Source organism: Priapulus caudatus, unplaced genomic scaffold (assembly GCF_000485595.1).
Source record: "Priapulus caudatus unplaced genomic scaffold, Priapulus_caudatus-5.0.1 Scaffold176, whole genome shotgun sequence".
NCBI classification, from domain to species: domain Eukaryota; kingdom Metazoa; phylum Priapulida; class Priapulimorpha; order Priapulimorphida; family Priapulidae; genus Priapulus; species Priapulus caudatus.
The window spans coordinates 42307-64560 of NW_014577237.1; the positions used below are offsets into that span (position 1 = coordinate 42307).

The 22254-nt window shown below is 45.9% G+C and overlaps 2 protein-coding genes across 5 annotated transcripts in view; one reads left to right on the forward strand and one right to left on the reverse strand.

Moving 5' to 3' along the window:
* Positions 1–12729, forward strand: part of LOC106806733 — a 17532-nt gene extending 4803 nt beyond the window's left edge. For 3 of the 4 annotated variants that reach the window (XM_014808772.1, XM_014808773.1, XM_014808774.1), the window contains exons 5-14: positions 975–1377; positions 1840–1985; positions 2639–2768; positions 3352–3447; positions 3610–3743; positions 4237–4423; positions 5974–6127; positions 6382–6449; positions 8061–8200; positions 9425–12729. In XM_014808772.1, coding sequence (XP_014664258.1) covers positions 975–1377; positions 1840–1985; positions 2639–2768; positions 3352–3447; positions 3610–3743; positions 4237–4423; positions 5974–6127; positions 6382–6449; positions 8061–8200; positions 9425–9493 — 1527 coding nt within the window. In that variant the 3' untranslated portion in view covers positions 9494–12729. The remainder of the gene's footprint in view (positions 1–974; positions 1378–1839; positions 1986–2638; positions 2769–3351; positions 3448–3609; positions 3744–4236; positions 4424–5973; positions 6128–6381; positions 6450–8060; positions 8201–9424) is intronic. The other variant, XM_014808775.1, reaches the window with a different exon arrangement.
* Positions 12730–16021: 3292 nt separating this feature from the next.
* Positions 16022–22254, reverse strand: part of LOC106806725 (protein SPT2 homolog) — a 16319-nt gene continuing 10086 nt past the window's right edge. The window contains exons 2-7 of the mRNA XM_014808758.1: positions 21360–21477; positions 20940–21121; positions 17994–19590; positions 17331–17463; positions 16831–16902; positions 16022–16475 (exon numbers count right to left, since the gene is read on the reverse strand). Coding sequence (XP_014664244.1) covers positions 16379–16475; positions 16831–16902; positions 17331–17463; positions 17994–19590; positions 20940–21121; positions 21360–21477 — 2199 coding nt within the window. The 3' untranslated portion in view covers positions 16022–16378. The remainder of the gene's footprint in view (positions 16476–16830; positions 16903–17330; positions 17464–17993; positions 19591–20939; positions 21122–21359; positions 21478–22254) is intronic.

Genomic DNA, 22254 nt, shown 5'->3' on the forward strand with positions numbered 1-22254 from the left:
GTATGTGAACACATTTGGGACTAACAGGGTTTACTAGAATCCCACCACTCCACCACAGAGTCACCGCAGTAGACGTGAGATGAGCGCTGTCGCTCTGCGGCACTTGTTTATTATTTACATGTTTTTCTGTATTTTTCTCCATTTAACTATTTCTTTCCAATTAAGGTAAATATTTACATTATTTATTTACAACAATTTCATTACAACAATAAAATTATTTTTTTTTTAATAGGGTTAGGGTTAGGGTCACAATGCACCATAAAACAGGAGTTTCAGGCACGCGATTTGTATCAACCAATGGGATTTGGGAGGTATGCAGAATGCAGAAGGTTGCTGAAATGATGTGTATGCAACTGCGTATCTGCATATCTGCGCCTAACAAAGGTGTCACTATGCACGACTTAAATTTTATGTTTATAACCGTAGCAACAGACCTCAGATGAGCCCAGACGCTCTGCGGCTCTTGTTTAGTTTGTAGTGTGGAGTGTGTTAAATAGTGGGTTGAGGAAAGACGTGTGACTTTGAGACAAAGAACAAAGGTTAAACCTTTCTTGAATGTTTCCCTCATCCTACCTTCCTCTGGGAAAGCAGCAGTTTATTTCTTTAATATTTATTTATCAGCAATGTACACAGATTAAATCATTCAGACGTTTCCGGAAATATACAATTCTTTGGTCCTGTCAGAACCAAGGCATTTTTGGGGCATGTCCAGCACATTTTACTTGCGTGCTGGACCCATTCTCCTACACTATTTTTCTAACATTTCAGCGCTGGCCGTTCATGACCAACAACAACAACAGCAGCAAAAAAAGTTGTACTGTCGGTGCAATTGTTCCGCAGAAAAATGAGATTTAGCATTCCCTGATATTCAAAGTTCTGGTATGACTGCTACAAGTTTTGCATTTCTTATTTGTTGATAGGCGAACTTTTGCCATGGTTTATATATATACATACGTATATACATTAATCTTCAGACTCTGACGTGGGGTAGCATGCTGGACGAGGATAATATGCAGGAGGGTGAGTCGCCACAGAGCCACGCGCTTCTCAACACAAACAACTCGCACAGTTGCAACAACCTCGTGGACGCCGCCGCCGACGACGACAGTGACGCTGTCCGCAGTCTCATCGTCACGCCACGGAAGAGCGCCAAGCCAGAGCCGTTCCGCGTCCCCCTGGAGGAGATCGAGTGCATTACTAGCAGCACGGCGCCGGGGCAGAAGAAATGCAAGAACGTCTCGCCGAAAAAGTCGTCTGAGGAGTGGGCAGAGCAGAAGGGAGGCCGCAAGGGGAGGAGGCGGTCACCCGAAAAAGAGAGCGCGGTCGAGACGAAGTCCAGTGATCAGAGCGAAACCAAAGGAGAGGATTGTCACAGTGGTAAGGATGGGAGTGGTTGGTTGTGCCCACTGCTGTGGTTAGAACACTTGTCAGTTTCTTTCACTAGTCTCATTGTGGTATGAGTTGGGGTTGTACACTTATCGACATGGTAAGGATACGTAAATGCTCCTTCACTAGTCATGCAACGACAACAGTAGGTGTGATGTCGCATACCCATAACAACAGGTAGTATGCATTGCAGTGCCATATATAGCCCCGGTAAAGATCTGGTGTGTTCGTAGCCTACCGTGTCTTCATGTTGCATGCACGATAACAATCTACTCTCACGTGTGCTGTGACGATAGCTGTGGTCTGCATGCTCGCAAGGTTTTGTCCAATTGTTTAGTTATGTCACATTGTTTATTTCTGCCCCTTGCTGCTCGTTGACATTGTGTAGAGTGTCACAACGAGGTTTTGTCACATTGTTTAATCTACCCGTTGTTATTTTTTGACGTTGTGTAGATTGTCACGGCGAGGTGCGCACGTACGCGATGGTGACGGCGGGTACGTCGGGAGGAGCAGCGGTGGCGGTGACGCGGCCGGCGAGCATTGGCAGCCCCATGGAGCACCTCATGAACAGCTCGGTGTCCAGCGATCATCACAGCGTTGTAAGCCTCCCCTGCATGCACGCACGCACGCACGCACGCAAACACGCACGCCCCCACGCACGCACGCACGCACGCCCGCACGCACGCACGCACGCACGCACGCAAACAAACAACCGATACAACGGCACGCACGCACGCACGCACGCACGCAAACAAACAACCGACACAACGACATGCACGCACGCACGCACGCGCGCGCACGCATGCACGCACGCACGCACACAAACAAACAACCGACACAACGACATGCACGCACGCACGCACGCACAAACAAACCGATACAACGACGCACGCACGCACGTGTTGTGTACGCCAGATCTTATATAATATAAGTTCTGGCGTGTAATAGAAATGGTAATGGCAGCGACAGCAGTAGTAGTAAGAGTAGCAGCAGCAGCAGCAGCCGAGCATTGACAAATCTCAATGACGTGGCTGGGAGAGTTAGCTTGTGTAAATCGGAGCAACCGAATGCTCCGCACTCCTTGCTGGCGCGTTGTCGTGGTTACCTCGCGTTCGGAATCCCGCGCGTTGTTGTGGTTACCTCGCGTTCGGAATCCCGCGTGTTGTCGTGGTTACCTCGCGTTCGGCATCCCGCGTGTTGTCTTGGTTACCTCGCGCTCAGCATCCTGTGCATTGTCTCGTCTGCCATGTAGGAGTCGAACGACAGCGGGAAGGGAGCGAGCGACATCATGCAGTCTCACATCGATGAGCCGCTGCACGACTTCTCCCTGTACGAGTTTGAGATGCCGCAGCAGCTAGTCGGCAAACTCATCGGCAAGCTAGGTAGGGCTTCATCTCACGCGTAGGGTTTCCTCTCACCTGTTGGGCTTCACCTCACCTGTAGGGCTTCAGCTCGTATGGCGCGTCTGCCCCTCATATAGGAAATGTGTTATAATATAAGTCTTCAACTCTCACATAACGTGTCGCTTGTATTGTATCGGTTCTTATATTGGGTGTCGGATGTTAATTTGGGCTTGAGCTGTTATATATATATATATATATATATAGCTTATTATATATTTATATTATATATGGCTTCAGCTCTTTTAGAGGGTGTCAGCTGTTATATTGGACGTTTGCTGTTGAATCACCTGCACAGTGTTTGACTCTAGCACTTATAATATAAAGCAGCTGTTTTTATCTAGGGCTTGAGCTGTTGTGTATAGCAGTAGCATTTATATGGATGTAGGGCGTCAGCTCTTTTATTAAGGTTTTGGGTTTCAGCAGTAACAGTTGAGGCTTTCATGGCGTGTCGTATTTGGATTCCCCATGCCCTTTTTCTGTGACAGCACAGCATCTCCATATTTCATTCTAGGTCAGCTAACTCCTCTCAAATTCGACGAATGAATTCCTATCTCTTTTGTAGGCCGTAATGTGAAGTCGTTAAGGGACAAAACGGGAGCAAATGTCTACATCAAGCGCCATCCGTATTTTGACACGTATAAGTTGTGTGCCGTTGAGGGTAAGTGTAGCCACCTGTGGCAGCATCCTTCCTGCTAATCGATGTTCGATAATGTTGCTGCTTAATGAATTGCAGTTATTTTCTTAATGAATGCCAGTTGATCGTCTGCAGGAAGTTTCCTGATGTAGCCCTCTACGACTCTCTCTCTCTCTCCCGTTACAGGAACCCCCGAGGAGATTAAACTGGCGCTGGCAGTGATCTCGAAACGCTTTCCACCCGCCAAGTTTCCGGAGATGACGCTGGTGCAAGTGAATGCACCGGTCGACCCCAGTGTGTTCATGCCCGAGAACATGCAGGTTGGTGAACACAGCGCGCTCGCCTGCGACTTGTCGCGTGATCTAGATAAAAATAACAGCCTTCTGACTCGTCCCCCGCTGGTGGTTCCCCGGTTGATCCCAGCGGTGCATTTATGCAAGATTGTTAGGGAGTGTTAGAATGTAGCTCGTACAGTGCTTTCCGTGTGATGTGCTTGTAACAGAGGTGCATCGTCATTTTTCCGTGATTTATGTTTGTGTCGGGTCGTCGTACTGTGTTGTTCATGATGCAGTGTGATGCTGTTCGTATTGTTCTCCCTGAGGTGCGATTGTATTTGTTTATGCTGTTTGTGGTACTATCATGTGTGTGTTGTTCACTTTGTTGATCACTTGATATTGTTATTACATGTTCTACATTGAGCATATCATGATGTCATGTGTTGTTTGCTAGATGTGTTGATTGTTACATGATGTCATGACGACGTGTTGTTCGCGTCATCGTGCGACGAGGTTGACGTTGTTCTACGTCGTTCAGCAGCTGCCGTTCCCGGAGGAGATTCCGGTCGACGTGATCGTGTCAAGCCTCGTGAGCGCGTGCCAGGTGTTCCTGCAGCAGCCGACGCACCCGACCTACCCAACACTGCGCCTGCTCGACGAGTCCATGCAGCTCTGCTACCACACCGAGAACGCAGTCATCCCGCAGCTGCCCCGGCCCATCGAAGGTACGCTGCGACGACGACGACGACGACGACGACGACGACAAAGACGACATGATGCATGCGAACGAGTGTACGCATTGTGGGTGTGCGTGCGTCTGTGGGTGTGCGTGCATCTCTGGTTGTGCGTGCGTCTCTGGGTGTGCGTGCGTCTGTGGGTGTGCGTGCGTTTGTGTATGTGCGTCAGCGTTCGAAATTAGTGCCGACCCGGAGGCCCGAGGCCACCAAGTTTTTGCCTCGGCCACCATCTCTACGAAACTGCCGGTCCTCCTGAGCGGCACATTTTCCCCTCATATTACTCTGAAATACTACAGTTACCGCAACGGCTGTTTAGACAGACTTGTAAACGTGAGCGCATTCTAATACGCTCCGTTCCTGAGCGTAGACGGGGTATTCAAAACATCTAGAGCCGAGGGCATGAACTCCCTCAACGCATGATTCGCCACACGAACAAAACCTCGTGACAGTCTAAGAAATCTATTGCGGCATGACCCCAGTGTTGAACAATAAGTTCATATGTCGCAGGGGTTATCGTGGGGAGTGAGGGCACGACCAGTGATAGCTGACACGCACGTAATCAAAGCTGTTTTAAGTGAATTCGTCACTTTTCTTTACGTAGAAAGTGGACTATTTTAATTTATATCTAGAAGCAATGTAAACTATCAAGATTCTACAGGCACTTGTAACTTTGATCTATGCATGGGGGTGCCGTGGACTGGGGAGGAGAAAAACGAAGTTAAACCTTTCCCATAAGCTCCTCTAACATTCCTAGAGCTTGAGATATATTATTTGACCAACTCTAAGTTACATGTATGCTGTTAATGCCAAGGGTTATTTTTGTATACTATTTTGTTACTCACTGCTAGTAAATAAGCAGACCACCAACTTTTGTGCAGGACCACCAACTTTCTGAAGTTGGTGGTCCTGCTGTCCACTAGATTTTCAGCCAAAATTTGAACCCTGATGTGCGTGCATCTGTGTGTATGCAGGGGTAGAAATTGACTTTTAAACAAGCGAGTCCAATGGACTCCCTACCCTCAAAAAGAGGGAGTCCGCAGTCTCAAAACTAGAACTCTCAGAAGTTCAAAACTAAAGATATTAACAAAATGGACATTTGCGGTACACGTCTGCCAAATTTTCTTGGGGCATTTGCTAAAAATATGCGGTAATTCTGCGAGGCCGTGCTCTGGAACGAACTAGTTAGTATAGCAGAATTTTCAGGGAGTCACACGGACTCCTGCATATGTCAAAGCAGGGAGTCCGACAGTAAATCAGGGCGTATTTGACTCCGGACTCGCGTTAATTTCGCACCCTGGTGTGCGTGCGTCTGGAAGGAATCCTCCCTGATGCTTCCTCAGGTTGAGGTGGCATAAAATTCATGATTAAACCCAAGGCAACACTTTTCTTATGCCAAACATTTAAAAAAAATTCGATTCCTGTGCATCCGTGCGTGGCGTGAGCACATCTGCTTGTATGCGCACGTGTGCGTGAGTGCCGTGTGCACGCGACTTCCTCTTCTGTAGTGACTGACACAGTTGTGTGTCTTTGCTCCACAGTGGGCGTGATCTGCGCCGTGCCCGTCGCGGGCATGGACGGATGGTACCGGGCGCAGGTGGTGCAGACGCAGGACGAGACGGACGAGGTGGACGTACGATTCTGCGACTACGGTGGCTACTGCAGGATGGCGGCCAGCAGTCTAAGGCAGATAAGGTGAGTAATTTACACGCTGTTTCCCGCACGGGTGGCCCGTCTTCTCATGGTTAGAAGCTCGCATACCTACAGTAGCCGTAGGAAGTAGCCGTTCCAGTGAAGAAACCTTTAAGTTTTATAATTTTCAGCGGCTAGCTAAACGCTTAGTGTCAGATTCAGATACACGTTTGCTTCAGATTTTTTTGAAATTCTTTGTGATCGATCGTGTGAGTGCGAGTTCTCCGGAGATAATACTTTTCGTTGGTTTTTCGCAGGAGCGATTTCATGTCGTTGCCCTTCCAAGCGACGGAGTGCTATCTGGCTAACATCTCCCCGCTCGACGGTACGTACCCTTGTCCCCGTGTCATCGCCGATTCTTAGTCTTGGATCACAGCTCATGATGATGAGAAGCAGTATGTCGAGGTGCCTGCCTGGAGCAGGTTACTGCAGCAACCTGAGGGAGCAGGTTGAGCAGGTTACTGCAGCAACCTGAGGGAGCAGGTTGAGCAGGTTGAGCAGGTTACTGCAGCAACTGCTTCTTCCACTTTGCGTTGCTCCAACTTTGGCAGATTGGGTTTTGTGAATCAGACGGGGTGGGGTGGGGGGGGGTGGGGGTGTAGCTCATGGTTTTCTTAACCAGGAGAGATTTTTCTGTCTGTCTGTCTGTCTGGTTCAGGCACTTGGATGCAGTAGCATCCGCCATCGCTAATCGTTATATGAGGTGGTCCTGAAATAACTGCTGTCATAAAAACCATTCATAGATGTTCGATTCTGTTATGGCTCTGCCTCTTCTGCTAAATGTGGGGAATGAGAACTGTGATGGCAGCTGGCATGTGCGCCAGTCTATTTTTAACACATCGAACGCAGTCTTACGCCATGACTTTGGCATGTGCAGTTACCCAGAACCGGTAAAAAATCATCTAACTTGATATCATCAGTCTGGCAAGTGAAACCCCGTCTCGGTAAACAAGTTTTTAGGAAGTAGATAATGTTTCGAAGTGAAGGAGAAAGGGGTATGGCAAGCCATTCAAAACTATTCAAACAAGCAGCAATATAAATAATGCAAGTCTGAATAGAAAATAATACTTTTTGAATTGAAAACAATACTTCCACAAACAGAAAAATCTTGCCATAAAGTGTAAAGGATCACTTATTGTATCACACGTGTATATCACTCATCACACATATATGACACTGATGCTAGCATGGACATTATTGATTTCAACACTGAGAGTAATGCTGGCAATCATGTTGACAATAGTGATGGTGGTGTTACTAGTCATGCTGACATTGATGATTCCCACACTGTTGCTGACACTAGTAATGAATTTTAAAATGATAACGATGATTCCGTCACTGTGAATAATTAGTACTGACAGTGATGCGGACGCTAACAATGACGTGGATGCTGGCAACGATAACGACAATGCGGTTCACCAGGCTTTGCCATCTGAGAAAACCACGGGGCCTAAAAAAACGCCGGTCACTTACTCGACGGGGCTGATTTTTTAAAAATGATGAATTATGTAAGAAAGGCTTTGTTACATTCATATGTATTGTTACTATGCTTTTTCCCTACTATTTGGTATATGAATTTATAACAACCAGTGTTCTTTCTCGATTCGACTAGCGTTTTTGATTCTTGACATCTCAAAATTTGACGGGGTCGGAAAAAAAGCCCCGTGAACACTGGAGACGGGGCTGTTTACGGGGCTTGGGCCGATCGGCCTCGTGAAAAGGCGAAGCTGGTTGCAACGTTGTGCGATAACGACAACGCGGTGCAACGTTGTGCGATAACGACAACGCGGTGCGACGTTGTGCGATAACGACAACGCGGCGCAACGTTGTGCGATAACAACAACGCAGCGCAACGTTGTGCGATAACGGCAACGCAGCGCAACGTTGTGCGATAACGGCAACGCGGTGCAACGTTGTGCGCTTGTTGTTCTTGCAGAGACGGAGGGCTTCAGCATCGAGGCGGCGGCAGAGCTGGAGGAGCTGACGCAGGGCCGCGTCATACAGGCGCAGATCGTCGGACGAGCAGAGGACGGAGTGCCCTACGTGCACCTCTACTCACCCGTCAGCGCCGTTGAGGTAGGGCTCGCGCGCGCCTCGCCCCCTTAAAAAATTCTATGTTTGCTGTCCCCTGACCCATGATTTTTTTAGTGGGTAGGTAGGTAGGTCATTTTTTTGTGTGAGGCATAATAGTTATTTTAAGTCTGTCCTCATGTTTGCCACACATGCTTTGTGTTTCAGTCTCAACTAAAAATTAAAAAAATATGGAACCCAAAATGTCAAAAAAAACTTTTGGGTCGCGGGTATTTTCGTGGGTCGGTCGGAGGACAGCAAACATATAATTTTTTAAGGATGGCCCTGGCAGCGCCGACGCTCAGCGACAGGGGCCGCCACTTTAGTCTGTTTGATCTTGCTGTCAGGTTTTTTTCGTGGTCGAGAGTTGTGAGCGGTGTGATTCTGGGTAGCGTTCGTCGTGCGATCATGACGTGGCTTGTGGTGGTTGTTGTTGGTGGGTTGATTGACCTGCAGGCGTCCTTAACGTGGCGAGACGTTCCCATCAAGGTTTCATATTCATTGTAACATGAGCCACCTGTCGTCGGGCGAATTTTTTCAAGTGCGGTTTTTTTTTCTGGGGAGTGGCGTCTATACGACTAATGTCAGCTGTAACACTTGTGGCTAATCGGAAAAAAACCAATTGGCAATGTACGCAGTCACCATTGATAACCGGAGTCTAGTTATGACCTAACCCACGTGGTATTGATGCTGTAGCAGCTATGTTCAGCAGCAGAGTAGTGATGTCACGATCATCGATTATACTCAATCATCGGTTGAACAGTGGCTCGAACCAAGCGCTTGGTTATCAAAATCCATAATCGATTTCATCGGGGAAAAATATATTTATTTATTTATTTATTTATTTTTAAACTTGAACAAGAAAACTTGGAAAAGTGATGAGAATCAGAGATATCATCGCTACTATACAAGTTATCCTTTATTAACATACATGTATTATACACACAGTAGTAAACAGTGCAAAACAAACAGTAAACAGGGCTAAACAAGCACATACATGCACACACGTACATGCGCACGACGTTACGCACACGCAGGCATTCAACACCCCGAGTAACCGATTGTAACCGATCATCGGATACTTGGGTCCAACCGATGATCGATTACGAAATTACAACCGATTGACAACACTTATTAAGAGCATATAAAGCAATCGGGTGCGTCCCAGTCGCAGCTTGCCTTCCTAGTCATCACATCGTGTTTAATGGTTGTCGTTGCCTTGTCTTGCAGGCTGCGTTCGTGAATAGGGAGTTGGTGAATCGAGGTGTCGTACAGTGGACCGAGAAGGACCTGTGGTGACTACCAGGTGGCAGCTGGAGGTAGTAGTATGCCTCTGGTGATTGCTTCGTCACTGCTGATCTTAGGCTGAGTATTTCTGCTGCATTGTCGGTGCGTAATTCGAGGTAGCGCGGTCGTGCCTACATCGGCTGCGCCACCTCAGAGTACTGCACATACTAATGCAGTCTGCTGTTGGAAGGTGGGACGTGCTCGTCCCTATTTATAATACGCCTTGTACATTTCTTCGATTAGCCTTTATAGCATTAGTTAGGCAGCCTATATCCAGGCGATTCCGCCTGCCCCTTGTACTGTGGTCGTTGTTCCTAAGATATATTTAGGATGCGTTCTAGAGGTTGCCGCGGTAGGATATAACGCTTAACAAGTATGGACGTTGGTAAACTTGCTGTTATATATACGTGTGTGTATGTATAATATATATGTTGGGTAGATATATATCTATATATTATCTTACGTGATATATATGTGTACACACATAGCTGAGGTCGCACGTGTGTGCGTGCGTGTCAGATTATGGATTGAAACAGCTGAGCGAGGCTCCCCATGATAATGACCTTCTATTTCTGCTTTGTGTGGGCTAGGTGTTCATACTGGCAGCCCCTGCAGTTTGGGAAGGGTCATGTTATGAGTGACCAGGGACCACATTCAGTGCTTGTTACGGGATGTTGATGGTGTGCTCGTGTAGTCTGTTCGCATCTATGCAGATGTAGATATAAATTTGCACGTGCGTGTGGGATGGGGGATTTATTTTTTCTTTATTTTTTGTAAAGGATATGCAAATGTACAGATTAATAGATAAATTGAGAACACGTTGTGACGTGTTATCGGTTTAAATGAATTTTTCTAAAGAAAAAAAAAGATGGCCTATATTGCGCTGGTGGTGTCATACCCATTGGCGTTCTGGCTCTGACATCTGTATTATTCTTTGCTCATTGGTGCGCTGTCGTGGTGGTCGGATGGTGGTCCAGTAATTGTGTGACAGGGAAACGTGTATAGCAACAGTACTTAACAGCAAACGACCGGTGTTGATGAAGGTGTGAGGGTTTTTACTGCAATTGGTGTTGATACGTGTGCGTGTTTGCTAGCCCATCTGAATCGGGCTCTAAATACTAGCGATATTTTGTAGGTGTGTGAACTTTTATTATTATTATTATTATTATTAAATACATAATAGCACTGTATTTTTGGTAATTTTGTGTGGTTTGTTGACAGCTCATGGGAAGCTGGCAGGAGTTTATCATAAGTCACTGGCTAAAGCTTTTGTGTTTTGTTGTTACGCACATTGTTATTTCTCTCAGCACACATGCAAATTCTGGTGTTAGCAAAGTCGTTTCTAAAACCGTGGCGATGTCATCGTCGATCTAACACGTTCTAGGTCTAGAATAGAAAAAGTACCTCCATGCTCTAATTGACTCATTGCGACGTGGTGATCTTGCTGACCTGCAATGTGAATGGCATGGTAGATTTCCCCGTGGACGCGGTATCTGCACAGGTTACCTTGGTGCACGCCGCGTGAAGGCATGTATCGCGTGAATGGCGTCGGCCAATGTTGGACATGCAATGTTTTGGAACTGAACCATTGCCATTTGTTCACTGTTGTTGAGTTGCCGACTAAGGAGTATTCTTTGAAAGGTGTGGTTTCAGTTGCGCACGGTCGCAGCACGTAAGTGTGGCATCCAGAACAAAACATTGTCAGCCAGGCGTAGGCATGTTCGCATCACCGTTAGGCATGTCAGTGTAGTGGCGAGAGCACGCGAAAATCATGCAAGTACGTAAAAATGTGGCGACACAGTGTGGTGTGGATAGGCCGTTGGCATGCCGGCCATTTCACAGGTCATTGCAATTTGTTCTCTGATATGTTTATGTAATGCTACTTGTTGGTATTGTTTGCAGTTAGTATTCATCACGTATGGTTCCACGTCACTCATCAGCTGTGTTTACAATTATGCGATGGTTATGGTCTTCATGTAGTGTGCTGGCAGCCGGAATGAAATTGTTATCATGTACTGAATGGTAATTGGTCAGAACTTGCACATGGCCTGGTTAGTCGTGGTGCGAATTAATATTCAGTACTGTGTGCGGTATATTTTCTCTAGTGTTTGTAATAATTGGCTCTGCGAGAGAAGCATGTACACTACTGTGCGTCTGCGCGTGGTGCACAAGCCCAGGTGTCGGTTGATGTTGCAACCGTGTAACTTTCACACAAGAGTGCGGGAGCGTAAACCTGCTTGTTCACCATCATCTGAACCAATGGAAACGACCACACCCTCGATTGTCGTGTGAGTGTATTCGTGCCTTGATGCATGTGTGTGCGTGTGAGTATATTTGGCCCATATGATAGCCATACTATTTAATGGCAAATGTAAGGTTGGGTTTATATTTTCATTCTCTGTTTAACTTCGAAGTGGCGCGTTAGGTTGTCCTAACAGCAGGAGGTTGGCGGTGGAAGGTTTTGCGCGAGTGTAATGTTGAATTCTTAAGCATAGGGCTGTCATCGTCGTTTCGATGAGCAATTATAGTGATTCACTTCATATATTGACAAAACGTAGTTGTTGGAGGAATATACATGTAGGTATGTGGTGCAACGTTTATCTGGCGACTAGGGGAGTTCTCTGTAGGTGTCACGCTCCGTTTACCAGATGCGTTAAGTGCGTTTACTAACCCACCCTCCAGGCAGGAGTAAGCTAGGAATGCATTTTGTTGTATGAATTCAACTGGGATGTCACGGTCACCAGGTGGCAGCAGTTGAGGTGAGTAGAGCAGAGCTGCATATGCTTCGTGAACCGAAGTCCGAAGACATGGTCGCTGTTGCTGTTGCTGCTCGTCGTGATGATAACGGTGGTAAGATGTGGATGTAAGTAAAGCTCGTGGTTTGCACTATGCAGCGTGCAGCTTGTAGGACAGAAATGATACGTGTAGATTCAGTGTGCAAGGCTTCATATTGCATAATAGCTTTCATCAAACGTCTAGGCACTCTTGTTATATCTTTTCACAGACCAGTGTACTATACTGATTGCGTTTCATTGTGATGGTTTATTTACTAGTTTTCAGGCGTTCTCCTTGTCCTTTTCCACATGTATCATGATGTCCGAGGGAGCAACATAAAATTGGTCTCTTGTTGATAGTAAAGCAGTCACTATCATAACAAATAGTTATCCAGTGCGAATTTCAGCATGGTGTAATAAAGTAGGGTTTGTAAAATTATAGTGACATTCATAATAAATTTTGGTTGATCTTAACACGTCTGCTACTTTTTCTATGTACCGTGGGAACCCGAAATATGTATGCGTGCATACGTGTAGGAATGCGTTTTCCAATATAGGTGGCGTGCACATGTACAGATCCTACACTATTTTTCTTAGCGAAGGAACCGCCACCCGACCCTTATCTTCCCAACTGTAGTTCATTCGGTTAGAAATAATCAAACATTTTACAATAAGTTTGTTTCTAGCAAAATACTCGTCTTTATCGCACAGTATGCAATACAGAAGCAGTAACAAGCGACCAACAAATGCCATCAACTTTTTTGCTGGTCAAAGGAAGAAGAATGTAATGTAATCAGTAAAATCTTGGTATTAGCATAACAGAACAATATTTACACCATTTTAATGGTGATAGCAGTTATTACGACATTCCATTTTCTCGTCCCGACTTTCAATCTTGAACTAGTATAGTGCTGTTAAACCAACTAGGTAAACTCCTTTGACCACCACTAGAGTGACCATACATTTCCGCTACAATCGATAACAATCTTCTCTTTAAAAAATTCAAGAAAGGCAAGCGATAATAAATCACAGGTTATACCATCGAGAATTAGAACGTGCGTAGTCCGTAACCTTTCACTGCTCCACATGTGAAAGCACCTCAAATATATCAGACATGGTTTATTGAGCATCTGGCCTTACTTTTACTAAAATTACTTGTCCTCATGCACCACAACAACACACAGTCACGAAGCTGATGAACATCAGATGTATCAACGCCTCAGTCGATGTTAACGAATTAAATTACAATGAAAGTGTCAATGACACTAGCTCACCTTGGGTGTGATAGAAGAGGGAGGGGGGATATATAAAGCAATAGTATATATGGGAGAACTCCCATTATATAGCATATCTCCCATTATATACTCTTGATAATGATATATGCATAAGTTTTGATGCGAAAATAAATGTTTCAGATCTGAAAGTCTGAAATCTTGATGAGAGATGGTGCTACGCCTAAATGATCGCAATTTTGGTTTTCGAATATCGCGCAAATAAAAACTAAAATATTCCAGTCAAATTAGTGTAACAAAGAATCTAAAACACAATATTACACGTATATAGGTATGATTGTAGAGTTGTTAATCAGTTAGACAAAATAAACGTAATATGTTGTCATCTCTTCTATAGGAGTAACAACTGTCTTGGGGCTAGAACACCCTTACACATTCATATACCAAAATTTAACAAAATCGAATGAATCTAGATGGCCATTTTCATTTTTGCCAAAAAAGTGGGCGTGGCTCGAAAGTAGGTTGACTGGTGTGCTCTAAAATAGGACGTTCAAATCTCTCCCATAGGAGTAACAACTGTATGCAATTTGAAACATGTGGTTCAAACGGTTCTTGAGTTATCGTTGACCGTAGGCAGACACTGAAATGCATAGTGAAATTGCTAAAATCTACCTAATTTGCATAATTAAAAAAAAAATCAAAACCCGTGTGATATGTTTTGGGGCCAGTCCTTATTCATTCACATACCAGAAATGAGCAAAATCCATTGAACCTGAACTGACATGGCCATTTCCATTTTTGCCAAAAAGTGGACGTGGCTCGAAAGTAGGTCGACTGCCGTGCTCCAAAATAGGACGTTCAAACCTCTCCCATAGGAGTAACAACTGTATGCAATTTGAAACATGTGGGTCAAACGGTTCTTGAGTTATCGTTGACCGTAGCAAATGTTGACGGACGGACGTACGACGGACGACACCCCATGGCAATAGCTCATCTTGACGATGTCAAGGCGAGCTAAAAATATAGACTCAGCCAGCATCTAGACACAACATGTATACATATGAATACGTATTATATTAAAATATTTACAAATAGGCCATGTAAATAAAAAACTTCCACAAGAATAAGAGTTCTGCACTAGCTAGATCATTTCCATGGCAATAACATTGTCAGTAATGCTAGGGGCACACGAGCGTATTTTATCGCCCGATCGCGGCGATTAAAATCGCCAGCGAATTTAATCGCCCGATCACGAAGGGGCACACGTAGCGAATTTAATCGCCCGATCACGAAAGGGCACACGTAGCGAATTTAATCGCCCGATCACGAAGGGGCACACGTAGCGAATTTAATAGCCCAATTTTAACATCACATGATATCAAGAACACGTCCGATTGGTTTAGAAAAATCGATCGGGCGACAAAATACGCCGGACACGGGCACACGAGCGAATTTGCCAGCGTAAATAATCGCCCGAAAATATCTAACATTTTGGATACAGGCGATTCGTGCGGGCGATTAAAATCGGCGTCGACGTGAACGGGCACACGGGCAAATTTTTCGAGCGATTTTAAAATTCGCGGCGATCGGGCGATAAAAATCGCTCGTGTGCCCCTACCTTAAAAGAGATAGCGGTTTAATTTCTACACATCAATAATTCAAAAAAGCTAAACTTCCTAATAAAATAACCAATAAATGGAACAATGTTATTGCATGCATGAATTCTGTTAATTAAAACCGTCACTGAAACTGTATGAAGTCCTTCCAATTAGTCCAGTCACAGCCAATAAAACAGTAATCGTGTTGAGATAATACTTTGAGTTTGTAACCATTTACAGGACCCAACAATGGTATCGTCTTCATTCCTGACTTTATTTAGTCATAGAATATTTAGCCAAGCTATCCGCATGATTGATAGTTTTTCTAGATTGGGGCTTTTCGCCAGAATATTGAGAAATAAACCTTCATATTAACTTGTTCAATATTGCATGTGTGATTACCATAACACACTCTGAATAATGATTGAATTTAATACTAATTACTGAATCACCATACTGCGATGGTGTTCCCTTTAAAGCATAGCAGGGAAAATTATTATGTACAATGTCTGCCTTCATAGCATTTATATCATGGGGTAACATAAGCCAGGCAATTTGATTAATTTATTTTTTCAAATTGTCAACAATCTGCAAAGCATGCACATGCAAGTGGTGTCTAATTCTACATGAGAAATCTATTCTAATAATATCAGCAGCAGCAGTCGCAGTAGTAGTATATACTAGCGTATGTGACGTTCAAATGTCTCCTCTATTATCTTACTCCTGATAATATCTATGATGTAAATATATAAATATTTATAATTTTTCACGGTAACTCCATCCATTACTTACATGCTAACAGTTCATCAGCCCATTAAAGGAAAACTTTAAACCAGCACCTAAAACATGTTTAACTTTAAATGACCTGAGGCACTTGAGCCACAGGTAAGAGTTTGGATAAGGCAGTGGATGACAGATTGCAATTTTTTTTTTTCGTCCTTCACGCCCTACTCACCAGTGTCTTTTAATCCAAGTGTCCCTCAAGCCACCTCCTTCAACGATCTTGCCCCTCCATAGCATTGTATGGCAGATCAACGTCTTCCAAATCCTCATATCCTTCAAGCCATTGACCTCTGAGACAGTTTCCCTCCATGCTATTGTTCCTTCAGCCAGTGTCCCTTGACCTTGGAAGCCGCCATCGATGGGCACCTGCCAGTACAGTATCTGTTGTTCCAGTGTCTGTCAATCCATGATCCATGAAGGCACCTACCGGTAATGGTATCCACCGTTCTGGTGTCTGCCCAAGTACAGTATCTCCCGTAGTGGTGTCTTTCGTGTCGGTGACAGCATGCGTTACTTGCGCTGCTTCTTCAGCCGTAGCTGCTTTGCTTGTTTCATCTGTTCCTCCATCTTCATGTCATCGATATCTTCTATAGCAGCCAAACGCTCACTGCAACGTGAAAGACGTAGTGAGATGATGCTGGATTGTGCGTGCAATATAACATAACCAGTACAGGAATCTAGTCAGAGATCGTATAAACTTTCCCATCTTTCTGCCCGAGACGCTCCATATTCAATTCGACCAAAACATTGACAGATGTACTGACGATGATGGCATTGGTTCATATCATACTACCAACCAAATGTGAAGCTACACGTTCCGTACTAATGAGTAAAATAACGAATCGCTCGGAAATGTACGGGAAGGTGACGGGATGTTGGGATTGCCTTAGAATGCTGCAACAGTAGCGATTCTTTCGTTAAAAATCTTCGTTAAGATTCTTTCGTTAATGTCTGAGCCTCACCTGCGAGCTTCTTCCTTCATCATTTGAGAATAGCTGGACTCCATGATCTCATCATCGTCTTCATACTTGTACCTAAAACAATAGACAGGCAGATGTGCACCAACTGTCAACTGCTGCATTCATTAACCATCTGGTGTGAACGCACACACACGCACGCACGCACGCACGCACGCACACACACACCATCTCAGTTGGAAAATGTTAACCTTCCTTTGAGCTAGGGACTCGCTGCCAGAAAAATCATAAATAGTCAAGAGATCACATGAGGTCATAATGTTTGCAATGAAATGTAAAAATTACTAAAAAATGTCACATTTTTGACTCACAATAGTCAGAATAACATTCATTTAAGTCAACATGATGTTATCAGCAACAGGCTCTTGCTGATACTACGTGAATTTGCTGTCTACAATACACACACGTAACTAGTCTATAATCGACCACAAATCAGGAGGAATTGCAAATTACGAAGACGCGCACGTGCATCTAACACTGCTCACTTGTTTTTGTCGTAGCCGAAGATCTCCTTAATGTACTTCGAGTAGTCGCCTCCCTCCTCATCTTCCTCATCCTCATCAACGACGAAGCCATCCATGTCTGAATCCTCCTCCTCCTCATCGTCATCATATGCGGCTGCAAATGTAAGCACATCATTATGACAATGCAGAACCAGATGAAAGCACTTCATGAATTATTAATACCTGTGTGTGGAGCAGCCTGTAAATTTCGGAAATGGCATATATGATGGTGCCACCATGTACTAATATACTGCGTGATCATGCTGTACACATAAGCAGTTAGACAGCATTTAACCTAACCCAACATATTATGCACGAGTAGGTAGATAGGCAAATCAAGGACCTCCCTATACGCTGCAAACAAACTAACACATGTGCACATTAAATATTTCACCACTACAGAATCATTCTGGCAAGTGCATTTCGTCGCGGCCATGTTAAGGCAAGCAAGTCTTTCAAGTGTACCAAAACAAACTAGCTACGAACAGGAATGAAAAACTATCACACATCATACATCATCGCAACGTATCAAACGTGCGGAAAACGTTTCTAAAACAGCTCAAGTTTGGAAAGTTATCTAAGACGAAAATTCGACACATGAGCAGCCAAATGACCGAGCTATGACGTGCACTTTTCGATACGTACCTCCACTCCTGTAGTAAGCACCTATCGGAGGAAGTTCCCGACGATACTTCTCCCCGATCGGAGGCAGCGGAAGTTGTCTCTTCATCGAGTCGATGTCGCCGACGGGCGCGGGACTCGCGGCTCTCCCGCGATGCTTCGACCTAGCGGGCTTACTCTTCACGGGACTAGACCTGTCCTTAGTCGTGACCGCCAATGAGCCCCGGTGAGATGCACTCGCAGACCTGTCGTGCTTCGACTTGGACTGCTTGTCGTGCTGGGAACTGGCCGGCGCCGACGCATGCTTCGACTGCCTGCCGCCGGACGAAGACTTGGAGGCGTCCGGCCGAGACGACCGGTGATGCGTCGTCTCCGTAGCGACACGCTTTGCGGGCGAGGGCTGCGCTGAGGACTTGCTCGGCGCTCGCACCGCATTGATGTCCCTGCCGGCCGACTTCTTCGCCGGTCTGCTCAACTCCGCCGGCCGCCCTTTCCCCGACGCCGAATTGATGTCTCTGCTGGGAGTCTTCCCAGAGAGCCTGTCTTGTACGCTGTCCCGACTGCCGGAGGTGTGGTGTCTGTGCACGTCGTCCCGTGCAGTCGTACTCACGACGTGCTTGTCTCCGCTGCCTCTACTCGAGCACTTTGACTGTTCCATTTCCGCTTTCAACCTCCTATTCTCCTCCTCCAGCTTCCGTTTCTCCGCCAGGATCGCGTTGATGTCAAACTCAAGCGGCTTGCCACCGCTGCCGCTCGCCACTTTGCCATTTTGCGAGGAAGACGGGATTCGGCGCTTGCTATCGCCCGAGTGACTGCTACCGTGTTGGTCCGACTTAGAATAGCTGATGTTCTCACGCTCTTCTTGCCTGTGACTGTCACGTTTATGTTTGTCACGATGCGGTTTGCTAGAGGTACTGTTCGTTCTCTTTTCGTTTTTCGTGCGTCCAGGTGAGAGCCGTTGCTCACTCACACTGTTATTTTGATTACCGCGCTCCCTGACCGTCTCCTTCGGCCGACTCTTCTCCGCCGGTCGCCTCACTTCCAACTTACTGCTGGGCTTCTCCTGCCCCGACCGCTTGCGTTCACTAATTCTGGAGCTGCTCTCCTGCCTCGGCTGCTTTGCGTCGGGCTGCGACGCGGGCTGATGCGACTTCCTCTTCCGGTCGGCTGACGCCTGCATCTTCTCCTTTTCGCGCTTTGTGAGGAGCCTCTCGGGCGACCTCCGCTCGACCTCCACCTCTATGTGCGTCGGCATCTCCATCACGGGTTGCTTCTGCTTCTGCTCTGCGAGCCGCAGAAGGTCGGCAAAGTCCATGGCCGGCGGCGGTGGTGCCCTCGCCCGCTTAATCTCGCGCTTCGGCGCCAACGATTCGTGTCTTTCCGCGTCGCCGTTCGCTGAGCTACGTGACTTGCCGCTGGCGCCCTCTGGCTTCCGCTTGTGCGAGGACGACGTCTTGGACGGCGGTGCACATTCCTTCTTATTGCTTCTCGACTTCTTGTCGGAGGAGCGGCAGCTAGAGTCTTCGTTTCGCTCGCGCTTGGTGCTCACAGCACTGGGCTGAATGCCACCCTTCACCTCGGTCTCGATGAGATTCAGGCGTTCGTTCTTGAGCCGATCCACCTGGGGGGATAAAAATGAGCTGGTTTCAATTTGCAATTGGAGATCGTGCTACTGTGTGATGCCTTTGATGTGAGTGACATGTTCGTACGTGGCTTCCGTCCGATTATAGACAACTACAAGAGGGGGTATCCGGATCCTAATCTAACAACAAGTGCCGCAGAGCGACAGCGCTCAACTGACGTGTACTGCAGCTGGGTATTCTTCTGATAAACTCACTGGCAACCGAATCAAGTGGGCTCTAATAGCAAAAGCAGTTGCCGCGAGATGGCGCGTGCAAGTGTCATCAATAATCAAAGATGGCATCGCCCTTCGTGTGTGATAACCTCACTCCATTGAGTTGCTGAAATCCTACCGGCTAAAATCCAAGTATATTCAGGCAGGCGAGAATTTCGCTCAGCTGTGAGTTAACACATCTGCATTGCAGGTTGCCAGGCAATTATTATGATTAGAATAATGCCAGTTCACCCCCATGCATGCGTAATGGGCTGCCCCCGTGTTTTTGCCTACCCATGCGAGCATTCAGGGTGCTATTACAGTGTGCTACTCCGGGTGCTAATACAGACTGCTTTAGAAAATAATATGATTTAAGGAGCGTAAACCTTGTTCAACATACATTTGCCTTTGCAATTGAACTGTGCAACTGTAGCCTCACATCCACAATAGCAAAAGCAGTTCAGTCTTTTGTTAACAGTCAACAAATCCATGTTTAACCCTTTTCTTAAGGGTAAAAAGGTTATCAGACACTTACTCTTCGCACGTCAGCGGAAAGTACATTTCATGGTCCTTTCAATAAAGTGATAGAAATGGTAGGTCAGCGCTGAAACAAAAAAGTTTTACACTCGGTCCGTTAGACCATGTCCTCAGAAAAGGTCTGATATCTGACCTTTCCGCCACTGCCCTTTGACCTCCAATTTTGCACTGGTGATGGGTTTTCTCCCCATCACACTATACATCAAATATTAAGAGCGTAGGTCGAGCCGTTGAGATTTGTGGCGCAATTCCATATTTTCTCCTATACCTTAAGTTAAGGGAGAAATATTCCCCCTCCATTGACACATCTTGACCTTTGACCCTTGACCCCCAAATTCGACATCCCGAGTCCTTTTCGCGATCCCCCCAACGTCCTGAATATCAAGACCGTACGTCGAGCGGTTAAGATTTGTGCCCAACAGTTGACGGACGGACGAACGGACGGACAATCATGCGATTCTACAAGCTGCATCTGACTTCGTCAGCTGAGCTAAAAACCGTTCGGCAATCGAATGCACTCAAATTTACTCGACACAAAATTTATCGCTACACACTTCCCGTAAAAACGTTAAATTTTAAAGAACTTGACCGGCGTTCACCTTATCCTGGAATTTACGACGTGCGTCCTCATAGTTCTGCGTCTCGCGCTTCCCGAGCGTCAAGTTGGAATTGTCCTTGAGGTTGTCCTTGGTACGTGTGGCCATCGAACGAGCCTTGCGCGCAGTACCGGCGACCTGCCTGGCTGCAAGCAGCTCCTCTTTCTTCTGGTGAGCCAAGGTTTCTAAAATAGCATAAAGAGGTGTAAACTACATCTCAAATGTCGGCAGTGACATAATGGTAAGATTTGTATCCGTATTGCATGAAAATTAAACGTAAGCTGTCCCCTGACAATTATATTTTTCACAGTGAGGTATTCAAATTATCACAAGCCTTCTGGTAACGTTTCTCGATGATCGTTATGTGCATGGACTATTTAAATTACTAATAAATATAATTTGTTTACATAATATTGGGTATACCTTTCTTTCGCTCCTCCTCTTCCTTGCGTGCCATAAATGCCTTGATTGCATTTGGCTGCACCTTGGATTTTGGATCTTTCTTTGGAGGAGGTACCTTTGAATTGAAATACTTGACATCCTGTCAACGTAGTAAACTCTATAGTAGCATAAATTTCTAAGATGCATTCTAGGCAAAAATGAGACGTGCTAGCAGCTGGTTAGATATGTATAGTCAATAGCCACAAGTTTTTGTCTTTATGAAAAAGACTGTTTTCAGTACATGTACTCATATCTGAATTATATGCAATAAAGATTTAATAATAATAATAACGTGACTACAGCTCAAAATGAAAAGGCTACGGACACTGGTTCCATTTCATTGTCACTGTCACTGCCTGACACACGGCAAACAAGGAATTGTGGAAACACTCTAGATAGGGCCTTAGTAAATACGAAACAAAGCAGCAACCCACCGTTTTACTTCACCTAATTTTTATTAGTGAGCACCTATCAATCGATTCAATGTTATTCACCGTAGCCGGCTACGAGGCTCAGGCAGTGCCCAGAGCCATCATGATCCAGGGCTCGACTTTAACAGTGGCCCGGGTGCCAATGGCCACCTGAAACGGCGTCGGGCCACCTGAAACTGTCGGGTTGGTGGGCCGCCTGGCCACCAATAAAAATATGGCCGTGGCTACGCGACCGGTTCCGGACGAGGAGCCGCTAGGCTACGCGTTCGGACATCCATCTCACACAGAGATCTTGCGACATGTACACGCATGATTGCGCAAGGGGACTCTCTGCTGATTGCCGAGCGTGTGTGTGCGTGTGCATGTGTGCGTATGCGTGTGCGCATGTGTGTGTGTGTGTGTGTGTGCCCGTGCGCGTGCGCGCGCGTGTGTGTACGTGTGGTTTA